At 44.0% G+C, this 26,237-nt stretch overlaps 1 protein-coding gene across 6 annotated transcripts in view; it reads left to right on the forward strand.

Annotated features, from left to right (window-relative positions):
• RNF213 (ring finger protein 213) overlaps positions 1–26,237 on the forward strand; it is a 120,284-nt gene that overhangs the window by 34,632 nt on the left and 59,415 nt on the right. For all 6 annotated transcript variants that reach the window (XM_068529486.1, XM_068529489.1, XM_068529490.1 and 3 more), the window contains 12 exons: positions 311–513; positions 5,561–5,844; positions 6,699–6,955; positions 8,109–8,306; positions 11,788–12,010; positions 12,810–12,865; positions 14,016–14,169; positions 16,871–17,041; positions 21,706–21,795; positions 22,938–23,060; positions 23,908–24,088; positions 26,044–26,217. In XM_068529486.1, coding sequence (XP_068385587.1) covers positions 311–513; positions 5,561–5,844; positions 6,699–6,955; positions 8,109–8,306; positions 11,788–12,010; positions 12,810–12,865; positions 14,016–14,169; positions 16,871–17,041; positions 21,706–21,795; positions 22,938–23,060; positions 23,908–24,088; positions 26,044–26,217 — 2,114 coding nt within the window. The remainder of the gene's footprint in view (positions 1–310; positions 514–5,560; positions 5,845–6,698; positions 6,956–8,108; positions 8,307–11,787; positions 12,011–12,809; positions 12,866–14,015; positions 14,170–16,870; positions 17,042–21,705; positions 21,796–22,937; positions 23,061–23,907; positions 24,089–26,043; positions 26,218–26,237) is intronic.

A 26,237-nucleotide genomic window follows, 5' to 3' on the forward strand; every position in this document is an offset into this window, starting at 1 on the left:
AAGGAAATGTACAGAACATCCAGTCTTTGAAATATATTGAAATCATAATTTTTATCAAGTTGATTAATACTTAGACCTTTGGGAAGATGAATATTTCAAACAACTCTTCCCTATAATGCACTTCTTTGTCATACTTCACCTTGGCCCGTTCTCTGTCTCTGTGTGAAAACCGTGCCTTGTTCTGGAAGCATCCTCTCGGTCAGCATCGATTTATAGCTCTGGGTCTGCACTCCGTGCTGTGTTTGAGAAGAATGAAGATTTCTGGGAGAGGATTTTTTGGATAACAGGCTGGTGTCCTGTTTATTCACAGAGACCTACATGAGAATGGGTCCCTCATTGAAGGCAGCACCATCATTTCTAAGCAGCACCTGGATAAACCCATTCCATACAAGTACGTCCTCTGGCGAGGCAAGGGCCCTGTGGAGTATGAGGTCATCTACAAATGTCAGCAGAAGGAAGGCGAGCACGTGAACCGCTGTCTCCATGTGAAATCTTCCCTTCTGGGCTCGGGAGGTAAGCCTCAGGCTGAGCTCCTGATCGGAGCTCAGAAGGCTGCACGTTCCTCCTTGGGGATCAAAGGCTTTCCTTGGCCCGTGTGGGTCCTCTTTGCTTGGCATTGGCCCTGCCCTACCCCCCAGCTCTATGTTTCATAAACCTGAGCTTGGAAGCATGTTTCTGATCAGGTTAGCTTAACCACTCACAAGAGTAAACAAGCGAAAGGATTTTTACTAAGGGAAAGGAGAGAAGATAGAGCCGCTGGGAAGTGAGGGGACTGGGGCCTAGAGGGGCAGCAGTGAGCGGGGGCAAGGGCAAGGGAAACAGGGCTGCCAGGACCACAAGCCCTTCCCAGATTTCCAAATGGCGACTGTGAATAAGACATCCAGCAGAAGCCATCAGGGGCTGGATCCACTGCCCCCTGCTGTCTGTCATAAGTGTCACTCTTCTATTTTCTTTTTTTCACTTTATTCTGTTTCTCTTTCTTTCTCTTATCTGTTATCTAATTCTTTTTTCTGTGCTCTGTTTTCTACTCACTGTATGCAGTGTGTGTGGTGTTTGTGTGTGTGTCAGGTGTGTGTGTTCGTGTGTGTGTCCAGTGTGCGTGTGTATTTCTGTGTGTGTGTACATGTGCATGTGTTCTATATAGAGAGTCTATATGGGTTCTACTTTTAGGAATTTGCTTAGATCTTCTTTGTGGCTGACTTCTTGGTCTGTCATAAATATTCCACGTATGCTCAGAAAGAATGGATAATCAATTTTGTGGACTCAAAAGCTGTATGTATATCTATTAGCTGAAGCCTGTTTAATATTAAAGTCCTTGTTTAAAAAGATCGATCTGTCAGCTTTTGAGAGAGATGTTCCAGTCTGTCACCAAGACCAAGTGCTTTGTTTATTTATTTATTTATTTTTTTATACTCATGACTTGTGTGGGTTAGGAGTTTGGATGGAGCACAGCAGGGCTGGCTGGTTTCTGCTCTCTGATGTCTGGGGCCTCAGCTAGGAAAGCCTGAAAGCTGGGAGTGATTTGCTGGCTGGGCTTTGGAATCATCTGGAGGGGTCTTTGCAGTTGATGCTGCCTGTGGCCAGGACCTCTGTTGGGCTGACAGCGATTGAGGTCGGTGGGGCAGGTGCTTGGTTATTTTGAACTGGCCCAAAGAGACAGAGAAGAAACTAGAGTCACGCTCTCTTCTTAAATGTGCCCAAGTGTTGACTCGATCGCCTCCAAAAGACTCTATTCTGTATGGGCTTACCAAAGAACAGAGCCCTGCGATACTTTCTGGTTTTGCCCTGTACTTGCTGGATGATCCAAACTGGCTGTTTCCATGCTTGAGGTGACCCCTCATCAGACAAGAGGTGATGCTGATCTAATCTTGCCGGAGGAGGTGGTAGTGATTTGGGATAGCAGGTCCCATTTGCTCTTATTTAAGAAGCACTGCCTTAGTCACTTCAGATTTTATCTGGCTGGGTCCTGGTACTTAAGCTGTCAAACCAGATAGAGATGCACTTTTTAACACAGAGACAATCATTTCAAAGTCCATTAAAAAGATTTTCTTTCCCTTCCTTTCTTCCTTCCTTCCTTTCTTTTTCTTTCTTTCTTTCCTTCCTTCCTTCCTTCCTTCCTTCCTTCCTTCCTTCCTTCCTTCCTTCCTTCCTTCCTTCCTTCCTTCCTTCCTTCCTTCCCTTCCTTTCCTCCCTTTCTCTTTCATTGAAGTATAGTTAGTTGTTGTGTTAGTTTCAGATGTACAGCAAAGTGATTCAGTTATATATATATATTTTTTCAGATTATTTTCCATTATAGCTTATTATAAGATATTGAATATAGTTTCCTGTGCTATACAGTAAATCCTTGTTGCTTATCTATTTTATATGCAGTAGTGTATATCTCTTAATCCTATACTCCTAACTTATCCTTTCCCCCCTCACTTTCTCCTTTGGTAACCATGTTTGTTTACTATGTCTGTGAGTCTGTTGCTGTTTTGTAAATAAATTCATTTGTATTATCTTTTCGATTCCACATACAAGTGATATCATATAATATTCTTCTTTCTCTGTCTGACTTATTTCACTTAATATGATATTCTCTAGGTCCATCCACTTGCCGCACATGGCAATGTTTCGTTCTTTATTAATGGCCGAGTAATATTCCATCACATATATATATAGATATAGATATATATAGATATATATATATAGATAATGTTTTCTTTATCCATTCATCTGTTGATGGACACTTAGGTTACTTTCATGTCTTGGCTATTGTAAATAATGCTGCAGTGAACATTGGGGTGCATGTATCTTTTCGAAATAGAGTTTTCATCTTTTCTGGATATGTGCCCAGGAGTGGGATTGCTGGATCATATGGTGGCTCTATTTTTAGTTTTTTAAGGATCCTCCATACTGTTTTCCATAGTGGCTGCACCAATTTACATTCCCATCAGCAGTGTAGGAGGGTTCCCTTTTCTCTACACCCTCTCCAGCATTTATTTGTAGACTTTCTGATGATGGCCATTCTGACCAGTGTGAGGTGATACCTTATTGTAGTTTTGATTTGCATTTCTCTAATAATTAGTGATGTTGAACATCTTTTCATGTGCCGGTTGGCCATCTGTATGTCTTCTTTGGATAAATGTCTGTTTAGGTCTTCTGCCCATTTTTTGATTGGGTTGTTTGTCTTTTGATATTGAGTTGTATGAGCTGTTTGTCATTAAACAGATTTTTAGGTTGTAGAGTAACTCAGGATTGCCAAGTAACTTTATTTTCAGATGCTTTCTTAATCATGATATTGTTCTAGTGTTTTTCAATAATTATACTTTGCAAGCTTTTTTAAAAAATGAGTGTTAAAGCTTTTTCCTTATGGTTGCACGGGCACTTTAACTGCTTACTTCTCGGTGTGGGCCGTCCTATTTAGATGCCCTGTTGGTAGGTTGACATTGGAGCTCCCTGGGAGATGGTACCCTGGTCAGTTGGGTTAAATCAGGAGTTTTAAGCAGTAAGGAGGTGAGTCATAGTAACCAATGCAAGGGCTGATGGGAAGGCCAGAGAGGGCCTTCGTTGGTTTCCAAGGGTCTGGAGGTCACTGCTTGAGCCCAGGTGGGGAAGTGCCCCAGCCTCTGACATCATCAATGCAGGTGATTTGGGAGGAGTGTCTGGAAGGCACTCTTGTTGATTGAGAAGTTTTGTGCTTTGCTTTATTTGGTGTGGTGGTGGTTTATGTTAAATAAATGTAGTTTTCATCAATCCCAATAAACAGAGAGAGAGATGACTTCCCTCCCCTCTTCCTCCTTCTAAGCCTCCTGTGAGCGCTCTCATTGGTAGAACCCACTGTGGCAAGGCAGGCAGAATGGAGGTTCTGGGCTCCAGCCCTGTGACGTGGGGGAGACCCAGACGGCAGATGTGTGTGCTGGTGGCAGAAACAGCCATCACTAGCACTCTGTCCCTTCCAGTGCCTTTTTCCTTGTGCTGTGTTTTGCCTAAAACTGATTCTGCTGTGTCTGCATTCCTTGCCTACCCTCTTAGCCTCTTTGCTTTTGTCCCAACTCTTGCTGTTTGCTCTCAAGTTCAACTCTTGCAGCCCCGTCTCTGTTTCGCTGGACTGTTGTTGGTTTGTTTTTTTTTTCTTTCCATTCAATATGATCATCTTTTTTTTTTTTCTTTTGTCCGTGCCGCATGGCTTGCTGGATCTTAGTTCCCAGACTGGTAATCGAACCTGTGCCCCATGCAGTGGAAACGCGGAGTCCTAACCACTGGACCACCAGGGAGTTCCCAATCTAATCATCTTTAATGGGTGAATTTAGCCCATTGGCATGAATTGAGACTGTCAGTGGAAGACTCACTTTTGACAAATAATCATGTCTTTTCTCTCTACCTTGTTTCCTTGTTCTTTTTTGTACTTTTTCTAACTTTTGGATTTTCTTTCTCTTTTCTCTGGGGGTTTGGAACTTAAATATTTTGTTTCTGTTCTTCTAGTAGATTCTTCAAGACCAAGACCATTAATGTCCCTCCCTGTCCCACCGTCCCGGGGTCGAGGGTATCCCATGCCCAGGACACTGATTGGCGCTCCCTTCACCTCCACGGCACTGGCCATCCCAGGCCAGCAGCTCTCACTCACCTTTTGTCTGGAAGAGCGTTTTTATAAAACCGAGAGAGAGCCATTGTGTCCCCCACCTGTGAGGGACATATGGAGCAGGAAAAGCTTCCACAGGAGGTGATCCAAACAGTCTGAGGTCAGATCCAAACAGTGATTCCAAGTTATCGCTGGGCAGGGCCGGGATGGGGCAGGGATGGGTGAGTGGGGACTTCCAGCAAAGACAGCAGACTGGACATTGAGGAGCAGGAGGCCTGTTTGGAGGCTGGACTTTCTGATTTTCATGGCTATTTTTATGTACTTGTGTTGCCTCTGGTGCCTTACTGACCTCTTTGCCTTCTAATTATTTGACAATTGATTTTCCTGGGTTTTCTAGGTCCGTACTCATATCATTTCAGCTGGTTATAAGAGCAGCCATGGGTTCAGCCCTTGCCCCATGTCGAGGGCTGTTTTGTCTGTCATGTGACCTGTACCATCCTTCATGGAGTGGGCACCACGGTTCCCAGGACAGAGGAAATGAGCACTTGCACCAAATAACATACCAAAATGGTGCACAAGTGCTAGTGAGTGATGCAGTTTCAGCATGAAATTTTTGACCCCTGTGTGGTCATTTTCTCAGGAGCTCATGTACCAATTGTGCTGAACCGTCTAGTTCGACAAAGACATGTTTCAAGTATTTTCAGGGCAGCTGAATCGTGTGCCTCACTCAATTCACTGTATGGTGTCCAGGTTACTTGTCCTAAACAGCCGTGCTCCACCCAAGGGCCAGGCCCCATGTTGTTTATCTGTGGATGGGTACCTGGATGGAGCAAGTGTTGCTGCCTTCCGTTTACCACGTTCTGTGGTGTTCCTGTCTTTCTTCCCTTCCTTGGCTCCTTCATCCTATTTCTTCTGGTCAAGATCAGCCTTCCAGGGTGGAGTATCCAGGTCTAGTGGGTTTTGATGCTCCTAAGTATAACATTGCTCTTTTAATCTTAGACTGGCACCAGTACGATGATATAATTTGTAGGAAGCCCCCTGGGAGGTGGCAGAAATTGATGGATTATGTAACAGATGGTACAAGGAAAAACTTGGTGAATGGGAAGCAGATCGCGGCTGCGGTCATGCTGGACCGCATCTTCAGCATCCTCGAGACCTGGAACGCCATCAATTTAAAGAACTTTTTCACCCAGTTCCAGCAGTTTTATTCTGTCATTCGGGTGCCCATGATCTATGAAGGAGAAGAACAGCTGTGGAGCACTCTGCAGTACGAAGAGAAGGAGGTACCGGGTCTCAGGGGTGTCAGCAGCAGCTCCCTTCTCTACCTCCTGGGCACTCAGCATCACCCCACCTCCTAGTGGCCAGATGACCCCTAGAATCAGTGCACCAGGTGGATGGGGGCAGGATATTTCAGTTCCTTTTCTCCTAGTGCCACCTCTAGGGAATTCTTTGTCCTCCCCATTTTCTTCCTCCTCCCACCTCCTCACCTGGCCCCACCTCCACCACTGATCCCACCTCCTCACCTGCTCTCCCCCACTGGTCCCACCTCCTCACCTGCCCCCCTCCACCACTGGTCCCACCTCCTCACCTGCTCCCCCCCCCACACTGGTCCCACCTCCTCACCTGCCCCCCTCCACCACTGGTCCCACCTCCTCACCTGCCCCCCTCCACCACTGGTCCCACCTCCTCACCTGCCCCCCTCCACCACTGGTCCCACCTCCTCACCTGTCCCCCTCCACCACTGGTCCCACCCCCTCACCTGCCCTTCCCCTCCACCACAAGAAGGCTGGCGCCCTTCACTGCATCTCTACCTGCTCTGTGGTATGGCTTAGGCGTTTTTGAGACAGACCTGGAGCCACACCTGAGATGACCAGTATACCCTTATAAGGCTCAGGACCCCCACCTGATAGCCCCTCCATCATGCTGAGGCCTCTGGACATACCACTGGTGGCGCCTCCCGAAGACCCAGGACGAGGGGGATGCTCAGGGTTTAGTGGGGAGGCAGGCAGTGGGTGACCCCTCCACACAGGCTTCCCTGCCCAGCTGATGGGGAAGTAAGCATAGTGATGGGCAGCTCCTGACACCTCTGGTGGTTTCAATGCCATGGTTCTGTGTCTTCCTTTTCTCCTGGGAGCAGGTGAGAAAACACCTGTGGGAATGTTTGACAAAGAAAATGGCACCATTTCTGGAAAGGAGTGGGGACTCTCTGCCTGAAGACTGCCCAGTGAAGAGTAAATTGAGAATGGGCCTGATTGTCCTTTTCTCAGTGGAAAAATTTCACTTTCTCTTATCGGAAAGTGACCTGGGCTCACTCTGTTGCCTCCTTTGCTCGAATGCCAGTTCATCAGATGCCCTTCGCAAGGATCTGATCCACATCCTTGAAACATCTCAGAGGTAGTGTGTGTGTGTGTGTGTGTGTGTGTGTGTTTGTGTGTGTAAAGATTTTCTAGCTCTCTAATGGTTTTTATCTGATTATAAAAATAAGTGCTTGTCAGAGAATGGATGAAAACATGCAAAAAATAAAAACTACCCGGAATTTTACTACTCACTGTTGTCATTTCAGTGTTTACCCCGCTAGCCTTGTTCTAGCCTATGTACTATTTTTCATTTTATTACATATTCTCTTGAATACCCTGCTTTTGAGCAGCTTTAAGGTGTATCATGACTCAGCCCCACGTGCGTGTATTTGGGGGTGGGGGGGTCATGGTAAGACAACGAAGCCGGACTTGAGGATGTTTGTGGAAGTACTGTGGGTGCCCTCCCCGTTGCCTCTGCAGCTGCCGTGCCCAGTTCACGAGCCAGGGCGTCGCTGCGCTGGGCCCGGAGCACTCATGGGGTGGAGGCCGCGGCCTGTCCTGAAGGCACTTACGTTTCACTGGGTGGAGGCGCCGCCCCAGAACCCTCTGATGGTCCCAAGGTCTTTTTTCTGGAGCTGTTTGAATTGAACTCAAGGGTAATATTGGGCAGCCTTCTCTGAGCAGTCAGTCTTATGGGACACCTGCCTTGTGGTTTTACAAATTTAAAACACCCAGTTAAACCCCGTTCATTTTGAAAGAGAGAAGAAATGCTGGCAAATGTACAAGTGTTTCCAGGTCTTAAGAAACATCCATGTTTTGTGATTGTAGGGAACATGCCATGTATTATTTATAGGCTCCTTCCTTACATGTAAAGAGTTGCTTTATATGTAGATTTACTGTTGCCAGATGACCTGGGTTCAAGCCCCAGCTCTGGCACAGGGGGCCTTGCGTAGATCACATGCCTCTCTGAACCTCTGTCTCCTCCACTGTCAAGGAGGATGGAAAGATGTCACCAGGAGTTTGCTCTGGGGCTTCGAAAGGGCCAGTTCAGTGCCTGATGCTTTTCGGGGGTGCCGAGGGGGCCCCTGAGGTTTCTCCCTGGCCTGGTCACTCTGTGCTCAGACACCCGGAGCGCTCTTATCTTATGCTCTGTGCGAGGAGCTGTCCCTTCCCTGGTGGGTGTCGGACCCCCGGGGCTGGCCTGACACTGGCCGTGCTGGGCTCACGTGAGATCTCTGTTTCCTTTCTAGCTGGCGAGCATCCCTGGTAAACCTGTGCCAAATGTGCATGGACAAAAAGGTTGACCGTTGGGTGTGTGCCCTGCCTGTGCTGCACCACTGCATGGACCTGTCCCCGCCAGCCCAGGACTCAGGCATGCAGCCCGAGGACACCTGGGCAGCCCTTGAAGGCATCTCCTTCTCGGAGTTTCGGGAGAAAAGAGCAGATCAGTAAGTTACAGACCTGCACTTATGTATGTAAATCTTGGAATCATAACTGTGCTTCCAAGATCTCCAGTGGACTTTTAGTACCCACTCATTCCTGCTTTTAGTGACGGAAGTAATGTATCACTTCTTTTAAAATTACTTCTTTAAAGAGTTTAGGGGATTTCCCTGGTGGCTCAGTGGTTAAGAATCCGCCTGCCAATGCAGGGGACACAGGTTCGAGCCCTGGTCTGGGAAGATCCCACATGCCTCGGAGCAGCTAAGCCTGTGCACCACAACTACTGAGCCTGCGCTCTAGAGCCCACGAGCCACAACTACTGAGCCTGCGTGCTGCAACTACTGAAGCCCACGTGCCTAGAGCCCGTGCTCCACAACAAGAGAAGCCACCACAATGAGAAGCCTGCACACTGCAACGAAGAGTAGCCCCCTCTCCCCGCAACTAGAGAGAGCCCGCGCACAGCAATGAAGACCCAATGCAGTCAAAAATAAATTAACTTAAATTAAATTTAAAAAAAAATAGAATTTTAAACAAGCAAGAAATACAAAGAAAAATACAAAAATGGCCTGCAACCCCAGAGATAATCATTGCCGTTAACACTTTGGCCTGTGTATTTGCAGAGTTTTGTCCAAATGTCGATATGTGGGTGCTTTATATGCTTAAAAATCAACCACAGAAGATAGATTATGTATTTTTCTTTATTTTTCTTACAATTTTATTGAGATATAATTGACCTATAGCACTGTATAAGGTTAAGGTGTACAGCATAATGATTTGGCTTACATCACGAAATGATGACCAATGATAAGTTTAGTGAACATCTATTATTATCTCATAGGTACAAAATTAAAGAAATAGAAAAAGAATTTCTCCCTTGCGATGAGAACTCTTAGGATTTCCTCTCTGAACAACTTTCATATGTAACACACAGCAGTGTTCATTATATTTATCATGTTGTACATTATATCCCTAACATTTATTTATCTTATATCTGGAAGTTTGCACCTTTTGTCTGGTTTCGTGCAATTCCCTCCTGCCCCGCCTCTATGATAGATTATTTATTCTGTTTTATCCTGTTTTCCAACCTTCTTTTTTTCATTTAACAGTACATTGTGAACGATTTTTTTCGCCAGTAAATATACACCTACTTCTGTAATGACTGCTTAGCGTTGCAAATTTTATTTAGCTGGTTCTCTGTGCCTGGACACTTGGATTATTTCTGCACTTTCGCTTTGTAAGCATGCTTTGATGCACTTCTTTGTAATTTTCCTTGTTCAATTATTTCCTCAAGATAAACTCCTGAAAGTAGAATTGCGCAGGTCAGAGGCTTTGCACATTGTAGGTGCACATCTTGAGGTAGTGAAGTACTATTTTGAGGCAAGGAAAGATTTCTTAGAGAAGACACAGAAAGCACAATCCATAAAAGAAAAATGGTAAATCAAATTTAAGTACAAAAGCTAAATAAAAAATACAAATTCAGTACAAAAAAATTAATACTAAGACTTATTTCCAAGCACAGATAACATCCCCCATTTACTTTGTTTTTTGTCAAAGAAACTATTCCAAGTCTCTCATCTGCCCTCCCCGCCCCTAATCCAATGGGATCTCTAGCCTATAGGTTTTTAGGGATTGAAATAGTGAGTAAGCTGAATTAAGTTATTGCTTCTTCACAATAGTGAGTAAGCTGAATTAAGTTATTGCTTCTTCACTATTATTGGAACGTTTTGAAATTAAAGCCAAATTAAGATTATTTATATAATTATATATATTTTAAATGCCCTTCAAGGGGCATTTATCTAGAAAACTGACTATCTAGAAGAAATTTAGCTGGAGAATGACAAACATTAGCATTGGTCTTAAAGATCGTGTCTTTTAGGCAAAAGTGGCCTTTAGTATGCAGTGAAACTTTATCCATCCATATGTTTCGCGTAGCCTCTGTCGCTTCTGTGGCACTTGGCTGTATTTACTTTCCCATTGTCATCTTTTCGGGTCTCCAGGACGGTGTTATAGAACAGCATAATTTAAAGACCTTCCCCGGACTGGGTTTGCGTAGACTGTTTGATCCAGGGCACTTGCTTATTCATGCATCAACATGCTTAGTTCATAAATTATTGCACCCACAATGGAAAACAGTATCAAAAGTTAAAAAAAGAACTGCCATAGGATTGCCATAGGATTGCCAGCAGTCCTACTTATGGGTATGTAGCCCAAGGAAATGAAATAAGTATCTCAAAGACATATCTGTACCCCTGTGTTCATTGCAGCATTAGTCACAATAGGCAAGATGTGGATACAACCTACGTGTCCATCAACAAATGAATGAATAAAGAAGCAGTGGTGTGTATATGTGTGTGTGTGTATACATATATATGATGTATATATACTTGTGTGTATATCATCATATATATGTATATATGATGCAGTATTATTCAGCCACAAAAAAAAGGGAATCCTGCCACTTGCAACACATGGATGGACCTTGAGGGCATTATGCTAAGTGAGATAAGTCAGATAGATAAAGACAAATACTGTATGATATCACTTATATGTGAAATGTAAAAAAGTCAAACTCACAGAAGCAGAGAGTAGATTGGTGATTACCAGGGGCTGGGAGGTGGGGAAAAGGGGCAATGTTGGTCAAAGAGTACAAACTTCAGTACTCTGAAGACAAATTAATTCTGGGGAGCTAATGTACAGCATGGTAACTATAGTTAATAATACTGTATTGTTTACTTAGAAGTTGCTAAGAGAGTAGCAACTTTTAAATGTTTTCACCACAGAAAATGTTTTCACCACAGAAAAGAAATGGTAACTATATGACATAATGGATGCAGGTATCAAGTAATGCTATGGTGGTAATCATTTTGCAATAAGAAAGTGTATCAAATCAACACATTTTACACCTTAACCATAACACAGTGTCATATGCCAGTTGTATCTCAGTAAAGCTGGAAAATGCTTAATTTTTGGTGGATTCTTTTATTATTGTGATAAAATATACCTAACCTACAACTTTACCATTTTAATCATTTTAAGTGTACGGTTCAGTGGCATTAAGTACGTTCACATTGATATGCAACTGTCACCCCCGTCCGTCTCCAGAACTTTTCATCTTGTAAAACTGAAACCGTGTCCCCATTAAACAACAACTGTCTATTCCCTCCCTCACTACCAGCCCCTGGCACCCACCACTCTACTGTCTGTCTCTATGAATCTGGCTCCTCTAGGGACCTCACATAAGTGGAATCAGAGTATTTGTCCTTTTGTAAGTGGCTGATTTCACTGAGCACCATGTCCTCAGAGTTCATCCATGTTGCTGAATTCTTAATGTATTATTGTTTACCTCTCATTTGATTGAGTTCTTAGCATTTAAATCATTTTTGAAATCAGAACTTTTTAGATCCCTTCTAACATAATTTTAACTAACTTGGTCTGTTTTACTGATCTCACTGTTGCCCTTTTTTTCTGTTCCAATTTTCCCTTATATAGGAAACAATTACTCCAGATAATGGGAAAGAACAGACATTTGCTATATGTGGATGAGTATCTGTTCCGATCCTGGTTCAGTTTGCTCCCTCTGAGTGACTTGGTTCATTACATGGAAGACCTCACCGACTACCTGAGTTACTCACCCCCTCGTGTCCTGGACTGTCTTCTAGGGACTTGGTACCGGCTTGAAGGACTTGAGGAAATCTCCAACAGAAATATCCAGGTTTGTTGTCTGGAATCGGCTCTTGAGTCCTTGCTTAGCAAAAGCAGATCAAAAACGAATCAGTCAGAGTGTGTGATTCTCCTTTTCTGAAAACCTGACAGGGTAAAGCATTTAGAAAAAAGAGAACCAGGAGGGGTCAATATTTCGTAGGGTAAAGGGTTGATTTACTTGAGTTATTCTGTTTCAGTAAATAGAATTCAATAAAACAGTAGTCTTTGGGTATGTGTGATTGTGCAAGGCAGGGCTAGAAGTTATTCTGAGTGTTGGTCCGCTTCCTAATTGCTCTCTGTCCTTTCCCATTTTGGGGATGGATAAAACGGTATTATTTTATTTTATTTTTTAAAAAATATTTATTTATTTATTTATTTATTTTTGGCTACTTTGGGTCTTAGTTGCGGCATGCAGGATCTTTTGTTGCTGCGTGCGGGCTCTTTGTTGCAGTGCACAGGCTTCTCCCTAGTTGTGGCACATGAGCTCAGTAGTTGTGGCGCAGGCTTAGTTGCCCTGTGGCATGTGGGATCTTAGTTCCCCAACCAGGGATCGAACCTGTGTCCCCTGCATTGGAAGGCGGATTCTTAACTGCTGGACCACCAGGGAAGTCCCCAAAACGGTATAATTTTAAATCCTGCGTTTTATTTGTAGAAGGTATAAGATTAGTACTTGAGCCCCTTAAAATTTGTTTATAGAAAGAAAATAATTATTATGCTCTATTTATGTTGGATTTTTTGGGGTCTGTTTTAGCAAAGATGGTGGCATCATGATTAAATCCTCCCTTTTTTTCTTTTCTTCCCCACCCTAGAGTATTAAGAGTGCTTTTCAAATGCTGTTGCACCTCCTGGATATGTATCAGGAAAAGTAAGTAGAAAAGTAAAGTGTAGTCTCTCTCTTGCACACGGTTATCCCCTAATGATTGGCTGTATCCCATATTTGCTGTCATTAATGGAAGGTCATAAATTAATATATATCCCACTTCTTTTTTCAAGGTATTAATGTAATCATCCTACTTTTTAAAAAAGGGAAAAGCATAGAAATCAGCTGCTAAGATTTTGGTTTATTTCCAACTGGTCTTTTTTCCTGTGCATTTTTGTCATTTATTTTTAAGTGATCACCATCATATTACATATTCATGCTTGTGTCCTGCATTTCATCAGCATTTAGTCTTCAAATTTTTTTTGCAAGTCAGGGAAGTTGAAAATAAAAATCAAAGTTAGCTTTCCATAATTATCTGAAATTATTTGCTCCTGCAAATTTGTGTGACCTCTGATACCCAGAAGGCACAGTGTACAGAATGCAGAACAATAGAAATGTACCTGTGGGAGAGAAGGTATTTTCTGAGATTCTTGGAACACTGCCAGGATCACCTCATCTGTATTAGTAGGGTGTTCAGGATGGAGGTGGGGGTGTCAGGTCTTCATTAACATCAAGCACCTGGGGCTTCAGGGACCCCACCTAATTCTGTGTATTACACAATCGCCCCAGTAATTCCTTTCTCATGCTGCCTCCTAAACCCCACTCTGATCAACTGCCTAACTCTCAGCTCTGGTCATGTGTCAGCCAGTAAGCAAGTCCACGCAGAGCTGGAAGAGATTTCATGCACAGGGTATCCCAGGATATATTCTTCTAGCATTTCTTTCTCTTTCTCCCTCCCTGTACCTTCCTGATTTTTTAAAAAATTTGTATGGTATTTGAATCTTTGGTAATATGCATCCCTAAGATTTTTTTCAAACAAAGGAATACACTTGGAAATAGTTTAACTTGCTTTTGTTAAAATAGTTCAGACCGTGGAGGCAAACCAAAAGCACTTTGTTTCCTTTTTATCTTAGTCACAAGTTCAGGATAGATGGAAGTTCACGATAGATGTCCTGGATGTTAACCTATATGGGATCAAGTACGTGCCTTCCTTGTAGGTGTTTTAAAGGGAAGGAACTCGTCATGGATAAGGGGTACTGTTTTCTCATTCCTCCTAAATTACTTCATTGATTTCTTTCAACTCTTTGTGGGGTAGGATTCTTGAGGAGCCCTTGATACAGTCCTACTTGACTGTGTGCCTGAAACTTCACGAATCTACCTGCAGAATAACAAAACAACACACGTTTTATGAGATGCCTGCCTTATCTGCTGAGATTGTTTGCAGAATTATTATACTTAAACTTCTAGTGGTAAGTGGAACACGTACACATAACGTTGTACCCAGGAGAGCTATGGAACCTGAAGCATCCTCAGTTCAAAAAGGAGATAGGCTAATTCTAGGATTGCTAGAATGACACAGAGTGGCTGATTGTGGCATCAGATATTTGTCAGTACCTACTTGATGCCAGGTTTTGTTCTGTGCATCGAGGCTATTTTGGTGAACCAGGGTCTGCGTGCTTGCCCTCCAGGGCTTGCGTTGGAGGGAAGGAGGCAGTGCAGGATCTCAAGTGTAGAGTATCGGCTGTGACTGGGTTAATTCAAGAGCTCTGCAAGTGGCCGGGACTTCAGGCAAGGACCTCCCCACCCAAATGCATGTTCATGCCTAGTCTTTCCCACCTGAGCTTTATTCCTGTTCACTGAAACTCAAATACAGTAGCGAGGTCCACACACCTAAGTGCACACCTTACAGCCTTTCCACACAGGCTCCACTTCCCTCATCAAGCTGTGGGGACATCCCAGAGCTCTGTCCCCCCTCGCTCCACACCTCCCAGAGGTAACCACTCTCCTGATTTCTACCACCACGGATTAGTTTTGCCCGTCTTTGAACTCTTTCCTTTTTGTGTCTGGCTTTCTTCACTTGACGTGACATCTCTGAGATCCATCCATGACGTCGCATGTTGTCCGCAGCTTATATTTTCCCATTGTTGTGTGATCTTCACCAGCTTGAGTTTGAGCTTCCACATGAAGGTGATAGATGATTTCGTATTTAGATCGACCATTTATTTGTTAAGCATTTGACAAGTCAGAACTGGGACGTTAGTGATATAAAATAATTAAGTATATGTTTTAACTTGTTCCTTTTCATTTTTCTTCTTTAAAATACCAAGGATACATTTAAAAATAAACATTATTGGTAAGATGATTGCTTTCTCCTGAAGTGGGTATTATTTAAACCATCATAGGCAGGTGCCAACGTCTAGATAAACCGTGTTCAAGAAATTTGAAATTTGTCAGTTACTTAGGGTATATGTTCCTGTAGAAATAACTATCTTAAATGTTGGTTGGGATCTCAGATTAGTGCAATCCACAGTCCGATCCAAATACTCTACCTGTGCCATAAAAACAGAAAGCTTTGCAAAACTGAAATTAAATAAAACCGAAGTATATGAAGAGTTTTTGAAAAGCTTTTGGTTGCGTGCTGACATAAAGGGTTGATAGGATTGATAGGACATCAGATGGAGAAAAACAAGGAGCAAAGCTGAAGTTTCTAGAGTAGATTTTCAGACTTGGGTTGTTCACTTACGTCCATCATCTGTGCTGGGTGAAGGGGACACCCAGATGGAGAAGACAGGTCCCTGGCAGCAGGGTTGCGTAGGTGGGGGACCATCCTGTGAGCACATAATTGCAGCACAGTGGCTTAATGCTAAGCTGGGGTGTTGATTAGGTGCCCTGGGAACAAAGGGCCTTCGGAGGGGCTGGCGTTCCCACAGGGCGAGAGAGCAGCCCGTGCAGCGTCAGGGAGGAGAGGAGCATGCCGCTCCGGAGGGCCCACAGGTAGCCTAGTGTGGCTGGAGATGGAGCTGAGATCTAGGCAATGCCAGATCACAGATGGCATGCACACCCTGCTAAAGCTTCCAGATTGTTCTAGAAGCTGCTGCACCATGCGGGGATGTTCAGCATGGGTCAGCATGTCCTGCTTTCAGCTCAGAACTGTCGCCGGCCCTTGCCACCCACATCCTGAGTGCTGTGCTCCCGTCACACCTGTACCCCAGCCCACCCCTCCCATGCTGCCCAGAGCTCCCCGAATCTTTCCGGGAAGAACCACCCCCACCAGGCTGGGTACAGCACCCTTTATGTGCCTTGAAAATAGCTTGTGCTTTCTCATTTTGGCACTTGCCCTGGTTACTGATTGTGCTGTCAGCTCCTTGGGCAGCCGCCTTGCCACTGCGTCTTTAGCCCTTGGGCCAAGCATCTCTGGAGGGAGGGAGTGACACCAACAGATCCAGTTTTGAGGGGTCCTGACACTTACACAATTTGAGGGGCTCAGTTGAAGCAAAAGAAAACACACACAGAACTGGGAGAGGCCTCTGTCTAAGTGGGGCTGACGGCTGGGCTGTATCTGCTTTGTGGTAAAGGTGCTTCTGGTGAGAAAGAGAGGGAGGGAGTGAGGGAGGGAGGCATCCCTAGAGCCCTTGACCCCGGGGAAAAGGAGCTTTTCAGGGAGAGGGAATGAAGGGAGAACCTCACGGAAAGAGCACCAGTGGTTAGGGACGTGGGTTTACCTCCTGGCCCTCAGACCAAACATGTCACTAAGGGGCAGGGTTTACACTAGCTCGGCTTCTCTGAGCTGCTGGAAGCTCCGAGCCCTTGGTGTCTCCTTCTCACCCTGTCCGGAGGAAGCTTGTCGGCTCTTCCTCAGCTCGGAGCCCAGGAAGTCTGTGCATTGGCAAGGCAGAGTTGCCTCTGTTAACAGTTGCCTGGGGCCATTTGATGAGGCATCCATGCCACTCCTTCTCCTGCCTCGTCACCCCATGCTGCCCACCCAGAGTGAAGCCGAAACGCTCTGGGGAAATGAAAGTGCTATGAATGTGCAGGCTCTGGCCGCGCCGGTGAGTCTGAGCGCACAGGTGGCATCGGGTGCACAGGGGGGAAGGGAGTGGCATCTGGACGATCCTTTGGGTCCACAGCGCAGGGACGATTAAACTCTCTGTCTCTCTCTTGTGGTGACAGGATTCAGCAGGAGGGCAGGGAAATGAAACTGGAAAGAAGAATTCAGTAAAAACAGTCTTCCAGGGGACTCTCGCTGCTACAAGATCTTGGCTTCAGAGAATTTTTCGAAAGGGCGTGTTCCTGACTGGGTATATATTTTCTGTCACCTTCACTTACCGCGAGGAGATTAAGGTAAGCCCTGCCGAGTGCAGGGAACCCAGTGGGTCTCGTCTGCAGAATGGGCAGCTGCTCCCCTAACAGGACCCAAGGGCACGGGCACCCTGGTGGGTGGGCCATGGTCCCCACACCGATGGTGAGGCTGCTGAACGGTGAGGCCAGACCTTGTTGGGCTGGCGGGGAGGGGCATTCGAGTCTGATCCAGTGCTGAGGTTATGAGTCAGGTTTATGATGTTGAAAGTAGAAGAATAAGATGGAAGCTACTTGAAAGGGAAACTGGGCAGAGTGGCGTCTGAATGTGAGGAAACTGGAAATCAGTCCCAAAAGGTTGGGAGGCAGGGAGGGCTTCCAGAAACCGAGGTGTGGACAGAATCTTGTGCCACTGAGGAGGAGGAGGGAGGGCCTAAAGACTGTTGACTCCAGGACGAAGTTCTAGAAAGTGATATAAGCAAACCAACCAAATGGCCCTCTGACGTCATCAAACCAGACTTCAATAGGCTGTTGCCTTCCAGGGATACTTTAATGGAGTCATCATAAAATCACATAGCTGAGACTGTGCATGAACAGAGACAAATGACTCTCACTCCATCTCAGACCTCTTCAGACTTATTACCTATCTACACAGAGGGGAGAAGATCATTAATCCAAATACCCAGAGCCCAGAACTGTGACCACTCACCCTCACTGGGACAGAGTCTAAGGTCAAAACAAGGAAAACATACATAAATCTTGAACTTGGTTTAGAAGTTTTGTTGTTGGCAGTGGAATGGGTGTAGCAAGTCTGGAGCTATGTTGTGTGTACTCTAAGGCTGAGCAGATGGACACAGGGTTGCTGCTGCTGGAAGCCCAGGTTCTTTCTCACTGAAGGAGGGATGTGTGGACCAGGGGAGAGAGGAGGAGGTCTGTGGTTTGGAAGGAGCTAGAGGTATAGTGTGAACTCATGATTTAAAAAGCAACAACAGGTAAAAGACCTGTACTCATAAAACTATAAGACACTGATGAAAGAAATCAAAAATGACACACACAGATGGAGAAATATACCATGTTTTTGGATTGGAAGAATCAATATTGTGAAAATGACTATACTACCCAAAGCAGTCTACAGATTCAACGCAATCCCTATCGAATTACCAATGGCATTTTTTACAGAACTAGAACAAAAGATCTTAAAATTTGTATGGAGACACAAAAGACCCTGAATAGCCAAAGCAATCTTGAGGGAAAAAAACCGAGCTGGAGGAATGAGACTCCCTGACTTCAGTCTATACTACAAAGCTACAGTAATCAGGACAATATGGTACTGGCACAAAAACAGAAATATAGATCAATGGAACAGGATAGAAAGCCCAGCGATAAACCCATGCAACTATGGTCAACTAATCCATGACACAGGATGCAAGGATATACATGGAGAAAAGACAGTCTCTTCGATAAGTGGTGCTGGGAAAACTGGACAGCTACATGTAAAAGAATGAAATTAGAACACTCCCTAGCACCATACACAAAAATAAACTCAAAATGGATTTGAGACCTAAATGTAAGACCGGACACTATAAAACTCTTAGAGGAAAACATAGGAAGAACACTCTTTGACATAAATCACAGCAAGATCTTTTTTGACCCACCTCCTAGAGTAATGGAAATAAAAACAAAAATAAACAAATGGGACCTAATGAAACTTAAAAGCTTTTGCACAGCAAAGGAAACTATAAACAAGACGAAAAGACAACCCTCAGAATGGGAGAAAATATTTGCAAACGAATCAACGGACAAAGGATTAATCTCCAAAATACATAAACAGCTCATGCAGCTCAATATTAAAAAAACAAACAACCCAATCCAAAAATGGGCAGAAGACCTAAATAGACATTTCTCCAAAGAAGACATATAGATGGCTAATAGGCACATGAAAAGCTGCTCAACATCACTAATTATTAGAGAAATGCAAATAAAAACAACAGTGAGTATCACCTCACACTGGTTAGAATGGCCATCATCAGAAAATCTACAAACAACAAATGCTGGAGAGGGTGTGGAGAAAAGGGAACCTTCTTGCACTGTTGGTGGGAATGTAAGTTTATAACAGCCACTATGGAGAACAGTATGGATGTTCCTTAAAAAACTGAAAATAGAATTACCATATGACCCAGCAATCCCACTACTGGGCATATACCCTGAGAAAACCATAATTCAAAAAGACACATGCATCCCAATGTTCATTGCAGCACTATTTACAATAGCCAGGTCGTGGAAGCAACCTAAATGCCCATCGACAGACAAATGGATAAAGAAGATGTGGTACATATATACAATGGAATATTACTCTGCCATAAAAAGGAACGAAATTGGCTCATTTGTAGAGACATGGATGGACATAGAGACTGTCATACAGAGTGAAGTAAGTCAAAAAGAGAAAAACAAATATCATATATTAACACATATATGTGGAATCTAGAAAAATGGTACAGATGAACCGGTTTGCAAGGCAGAAATAGACACAGATGTAGAGAACAAACGTATGGACACCAAGGGGGGAAAGCGGGGGTGGGGTGGTGGTGGTGGTGGGATGAATTGGGTGATTGGTATTGACATACATACACTAATATGTATAAAATAGGTAACGAATAAGAACCTGCTGTATAAAAATAAATAAATAAATAAATAGCAACAACAGGGGCTTCCCTGGTGGCACAGTGGTTGGGAGTCCGCCTGCCAATGCAGGGGACATGGGTTCGAGCCCTGGTCCAGGAAGATCCCACATGCGGCGAAGCAGCTGAGCCCGTGCGCCACAACTACTGAGCCTGCGCTCTAGAGCCTGCAAGCCACACTACTGAAGCCCACGTGTCTAGAGCCCGTGCTCCGCAACAAGAGAAGTCACCGCAACAAGAAGCTGTGCACCGCCACAAAGTGTAGCCCCTGCTCGCCGCAACTAGAGAAAGCCCGTGCACGGCAATGAAGACCCAACGCAGCCAAAAATAAATAAATTAATTTAAAAAAAATTTTGAAAGTTAAAAGCAACAACAATTCCTGACTCCATCCACTGAAAGGGCCTAGAGATCATGACATCGAGGTCCGTGAGCACACCCAGAGCCCTAGTCATGGCTTCTAAATGTCATTTCCCCTAAAAAACCAAACCAAACCAAAACAAAAACCCCCCAAACCTGTGCTTCTGGAAGGAACAGCAAATTCTAGAGGTGGGGCTGAAGAAGTGAAAGGCCAGCCTGAAACACCTTGTATTGCCAGACAGTAGAAGTGCTTGAAGTCGAGTGGTGACATGTCACAAGGAGACAGGACTAGATCCAAGGTGATATCCTAGGTTAGATCCTGGATGGTAAAAGGATGTTCATGGGAAAAAAGTGGTGAAATCCAAATAAAGCCAGTGGTTTTGTTCATGGTGATCTAGCAATGCTGATTACTTAGCTTTGACAACTGTACTATGGCTACGTAACGTGTTAGCACTCGGGGAAATTGGGCTGAGAGTATCTGGAACTCTCCGTACTATCTTTGCAGTATTTCTGTACATCTAAAATGATTTTTAAAAAAAGGAGACAGAAGCTAGCTTGCAGGGGTTCCCACTAGCCAAATTTGAGGCAATTTGAGTATCACAATGAGTAATGACCAGAAGAGGATTATCATATTAGAAATTATCATATTAGGTGGAGTAAATCAGACAGAGAAAGACAAATACCATATGCTATCACTTACATGTGGGATCTAAAATACAACACAAATGAACTTATTTACTAAACAGAGACAGACTCACAGACGTAGAGAACAGACTTGTGGTTACCAAAAGGGAAAGGGGGTCTGGGAGGGATAAATTAGGAGTTTGGGATTAACAGATACAAACTACTATATATAAAATAGGTAAACAACAAGGCCCAACTGTATAGCACAGGGAACTATATTCAATATCCTGTAGTAAACCATAATGGAAAAGAAAACAACGTTGTCATCATCATAACAGAAGGGAAGACAGAAAAGGCCGGAGAACTCTTCTGGAAAAGAGACATGGTAACTAAATGCAGTGTGTGCCCGTCAGTTGGATCCATGACCCAAACAGTCAGGAAGGACACCTGTGGACGATGAGAGAAATGTGGACAGGGACCCTTCCTCGAGAAAGGTCACACCCACGTGAACTGGCCTCAGAGTGACACCTGTACTACCACGTGTAGCAGAAGGGACACAGTGTTGGGGATGCCTGCCCAGGACTTAGGGGCCAAGGGGCATGACATCTGCAACTCCCTTCCAATGGTTCAGCAGAGAAAATGCCTATTTCTAGAGAGACTAAAGGGAGCACAAAAGAGAAAGAGATAAAGCAGTCGCTTTAAACGCTGGGGAGTCTAGCTGAAGGTATATGAGTGTCCTTGTGCTGTCATTGCAACTTTCTGTTACGTTTGAAATTTTTTGAAATAAAACAATGGAGGGAAATCCTTTCAGGTTAAAAACCAGTTACACGGTGGAAGGGACTGTAGAGGTGACCTGTCCCAGTCAGGACCCTTCGTTTTATAAGGCTAAGGTGGATTGCCCTGACACACCAGTGACACAGCAGACCATTGACAAAGATGAGTCAGAACCCAGGTGTCTTCGAAGCGCTGTGCATAATCATCTTCCTTCATAGAATTACACTGTGGCATCTAGGTGTCTTAGTGGCTGTCCCTTACATGTGGGTTTTGCAGGTCTGGAGGCGACTGGTGGAAATAAACTTCCCTGCAGAGCATGGCTGGAAGGAATCCTTGCTGGGGGACATGGAAGGGAGGCTCAAACAGGTACTGAAAGTCGGGGGATGTTCTTTTTGGAAGTCGGTAAAACCAGACCGTGAGAAGCAACCAAGACACGTGATGACTGCATTTGAATGGACAGGGCATGGGGTTCATATGACTCTGTGTTTCTGATTCAGCCTTAATAGTTTGACCGCAGATGGTATTCCAGAGAAGAATAAGGGCACAAGGTCGGGGCACCAGGGGAACCCTCAGCATGCATGGGGTTCTAATAGGCATTAACCCTATATGCTGTGGCTCTAAGTGGCCTGTTGGTGACAAGAGCCCTATTAAACCCAGTGACAAGTGGGGACAACACAAAAGTGCTCCCCATTTTTAATTAAGGCCTGTGACCCTAGAAAATTCGGGTTTTAAAAAATGTGATATGAGGGTTTTCTACGTAACTGTTAAATGGATCTTTTTAGGAAAAGAGAAGCAAAGAAGAAACCTTTTAAAATTAATTAATTAATTAATTAATTTAAAAAATTTTATATTTTTGTTATACATTTATTTTATTTATTTTTGGCTGCGTTGGATCTTCATTGCTGGGCGGGCCTTCTCTAGTTGCGGCGAGTGGGGGCTGCTCTTTGTTGCAACGTGTGAGCTTCTTATTGCGGTGGCTTCTCTTGTTGCGGAGCACAGGCTCTAGGCACGCGGGCTTCAGTAGTTGTGGCACGCAGGCTCGGTAGATGTGGCACGCAGGCTCGGTAGATGTGGCTCACAAGCTCTAGAGCGCAGGCTCAGTAGTTGTGGTGCATGGGCTCAGTTGCTCCATGGCATGTGGGAATCTTCCCGGACCAGAGCTTGAACCCATGTCCCCCGTACTGGCAGGCGGATTGCCAACCACTGCGCCACCAGGGAAGCCTTTTTTTTTTTTTTTTAAATTTACCTGTTTTTGCAAGCTGCTGTGCCGGATGCTTTTTCTGCGAAGTGGGAACTTTAGCCTTCTTGGTCTTGTTTGAATTTTTGCCTTGTTGGTCTAATGGTTAGAGACAGGGAGGACATGCTTAGCATGGGATGGGAAGAAGGTCAAAGTAATGGGGAGCTGATACAGTCGTAGGAAAGTGAAAATTACTAGGGTGTTTTCATTCCATAGTGTCTGAGAGTGCAGCACCCCAAACCTCTCACACCCTCATCTTCCTGTCTTGCAGGAGAAGCCTCTCTCCCAGATCTCTGCCTTCTGTAGCACCAACTGGGATGCTGCAGGCGCAGAAGACAGTGTGTCGAAACGCTTTGAGATGTGTGCCATTGAAGCCGTGGGCTCGGTCTGCCAGGTGAACAACCTTTCCCACTCAGGAATTGCGTTTGGGTTCACACCTGCCTTCTGTCGTCATCAGCTAAAGACTATTAAGCGCCGCTGGTTCTGAGACCCTGCACTGATGCAAAGAATGGGCTCTGGGCATCCCCCTCCCCAGCCTGAAATCCAGTACCCTGTACCCACTCCTTGAAATGCCACTCAGCTTCCTGCTACTGCATGGTATCATAGCCGCTCACAGGTGACCTCCAGACATCTCACAGGCTGCTCCTAAATGCCCCATTATTATCATTGCCACCTACCCAGCCTTTGTTTTATTGCTTGCTAATGACACTTGCTTAGCATGCAGTAAAAGACCCCAAACGTTAGCAAAGCATTATGGAAGAAAAATGTATGAAGTTGAAAAGATTTTATCAATTCACTTAGAAAGAGAATTAAAATTTATGTGTTGTTTGTAGGCAGCTTTAAAAGAATTACAGTTAGGAATACAAAGGATACCAGTATTAATGGTTTACTTGTATTATGGTTGATGTTTTTCATAATGTGAAAGTCCCAAGAAAAATGTAGAAACTGGCATTGAGCCAGAGGAAAGGGGGGTGACTTGTGGGGTGTGTCTGTATCTGTCTGTCGGTACCTGTTTCCGCATCCCCAGTGTTCATCACTTACGGAGACAGTGCACAGGAAAATGGACATGCCCTAAGAAAAGTTAAGCATTTTATTTACAATTGGTTTTTTTGAGGCTTTGTAAAACTAGTTATGAGGGATTTCTGAAATGCTGTTGGGTGGGTAATTTACTTCTGTTATTCAAAAACAAACCAACCAAAAAAACCTTCTAAATATCCCTCTCTTTATTCATTTTCTTGTAGTCTCAGACCAGTATCCTTGAGAAAATCTCTTATAATGACTTGAGGAAATGTGGCACCCTTGTGTCTGCTGTGATCACTAAGTCCTGGCCGAGAAGTAGAGGGGAATTTGTAGATGACTTAAGTGAGGTGTTGAATCACCTGCTCACTTGGCCAGAAATCAATCATCTCTTCAAGTTGTATGGTATGTTCACAGAGGGCGCTGGGAACATGTGCTCTGTCCAGTGGTGCCTCCTGACCCAAGGGTAGGGCAGAGTATTTGACCTGTGAGTCAGTTCGAATGGGTTGATGTTTGCCAAAAGAAGCAGCTTGGGTGGAAAGACCCAGGAAGGTTCATAGTATCTTGTATTGTAATTGAGAACTAACGCTGACAGCCACCATTCATAGAATACCTGCTGTACACCAGCTACCATGCTGATGTCTTATACTTGAAGTGGTCCTGAGGGTCCTCAGACAAAGAAACTGAGGTGGAGAATGTGATAGGACTTACCCAAGGTCTTGCCAAGAATAAGTGTTAAGAACTGAAATCAAAACCCAAGTGTGTCTGAGTCTAAAACCCTCTCTTTGTTATTCTGAGATCCATATAAATGTCCGATCCAATACTGGTGACCTTAGCAAAAACTAAGTACTGCCTGATTTTTCCACCCGTACATTCCATGACCCAAGCGTTTGTGACCAAAGAGAGGGAGATGTGTATTTCCCTAAAAACATTATATTCAGGTTTATGTGTGAGTCTTTAGATTCAGATCTAGTGGAAAAGCACCACAGTTAGGTTATTTTGCGTCTCAGTTTCATCAAATTACTGGGACAGCCTTAAAACAAAAAGCTAAGTTTCTTCAATGGCAGGGTTGTTGTAGCGATAAAATAAGAAGATTGATGTGGAATTCCTATGTAATGATTAAAAACTACTCACTTGAAAATATTACATTTGTGTCTTTTAAATTAATAGACCTTATATTTTAGAGCAGTTTTAAGTTGATAGAAAAATTGAGCAGTAAGTACAGAGATTTCCCATATTTAGCCCCTCCACACACACAATTTCCTCTATTATTAATGTCTTGCTTCAGTGTGGTACGATTGTTACAACTGATGAGCCAGTATTGATATGTTATTAATAACTAAAGACCAATGTTTACATTGGGTTTACTCTGGTACTTTCTGCGGGTTTTGACAAATGTTTAATGATGTGCATCCACTATTACTGTATCATACCGAATAGTTTCACTGCCCTAAAACCTTGTGTTCCACCTGTTCATCCCTCCCCTCTCCCCTCTTCTACAGTTGTGCCTTTTGCAGAAAGTGATATGGTTGGAATCACACACTCTGTAACCTTTTCAGATTGGCTTCTTTCGCTTAGCAACGTGCATTGAAGGTTCCTTTTCATACCTCACTTCTTTTTACGACTGAATAATATTCCATTATGTGAATGGACCACAGTTTGTCCATTCACCTACTGAAGAACATCTTGGATACTTCCAAGATTTTGCAATTGTGAATAAAGCTGCTTTATTTGCTTTTAATGGCATGACCCAACTGTATGACCCTAGTATGACTGGGAGAGAAACCTTCTGGTGGTTAAGTATGTTTGAAAATTTTGCCCTCTGAATTGATCCTAAAATTCACATTCAAAATTTTGCAAGATAGCCAAGATGTGTAGAGTATAGCCATCACACTGATGTTTATCTTGTTTCCCTGTGCTGTGAAGATGCCTCCTTAAGACCACGTAGATAACCCTCACTGGGTGTCAGTGCATCCCTAGTGCAGTTTATTCTTCTCTAAGCGTTCTCAAGATGGGAGATTTTAAAGGCGGTGATGTCTAGTTTAAGAAAGATATTTAGTATACTGAAGAGGGCACAGGTTTAAAATAACTGAGAAACGTGGTTCTCCTGGCTGACTTTGGTCATTTGAGGAATCGTCTTCATGAAGAAGGAAGTCCTTTGGGAGATGAATTTGGGTGAGATGTAAACCTCCTGGGCAAAGCAGAATCGAGGGATGTGAGAAGCACATCTGGAAACACGGAATGACTCTGCTTTATTGTATGGAAGTTGGGTCAGAGCAATGAGGAAGTTACTGGGAATTCAATAACATGGGAAGGAAGTGGGGTGCCCACCGTTTTAACTCTGTTCTTAACTTGATCAGGAATCAATGAGAAAATATTAGAAAATATTACCGATGAAGGCAAGAAGTTGATGGCCACTGCTGACTCTGTGTTCAGAAAAGTTACTAATGACCTCATCAGTGGAGCGATTTTAGTTGGACAACTGGAGCTGATCATAAAACACACGAATCAGTTCCTTGACATCTGGCAGTTAAGTAAGTTGAGATGTGGACTT

This window comes from Eschrichtius robustus, chromosome 20, assembly GCF_028021215.1.
Source record: "Eschrichtius robustus isolate mEscRob2 chromosome 20, mEscRob2.pri, whole genome shotgun sequence".
In the NCBI taxonomy this organism is placed as follows: domain Eukaryota; kingdom Metazoa; phylum Chordata; class Mammalia; order Artiodactyla; family Eschrichtiidae; genus Eschrichtius; species Eschrichtius robustus.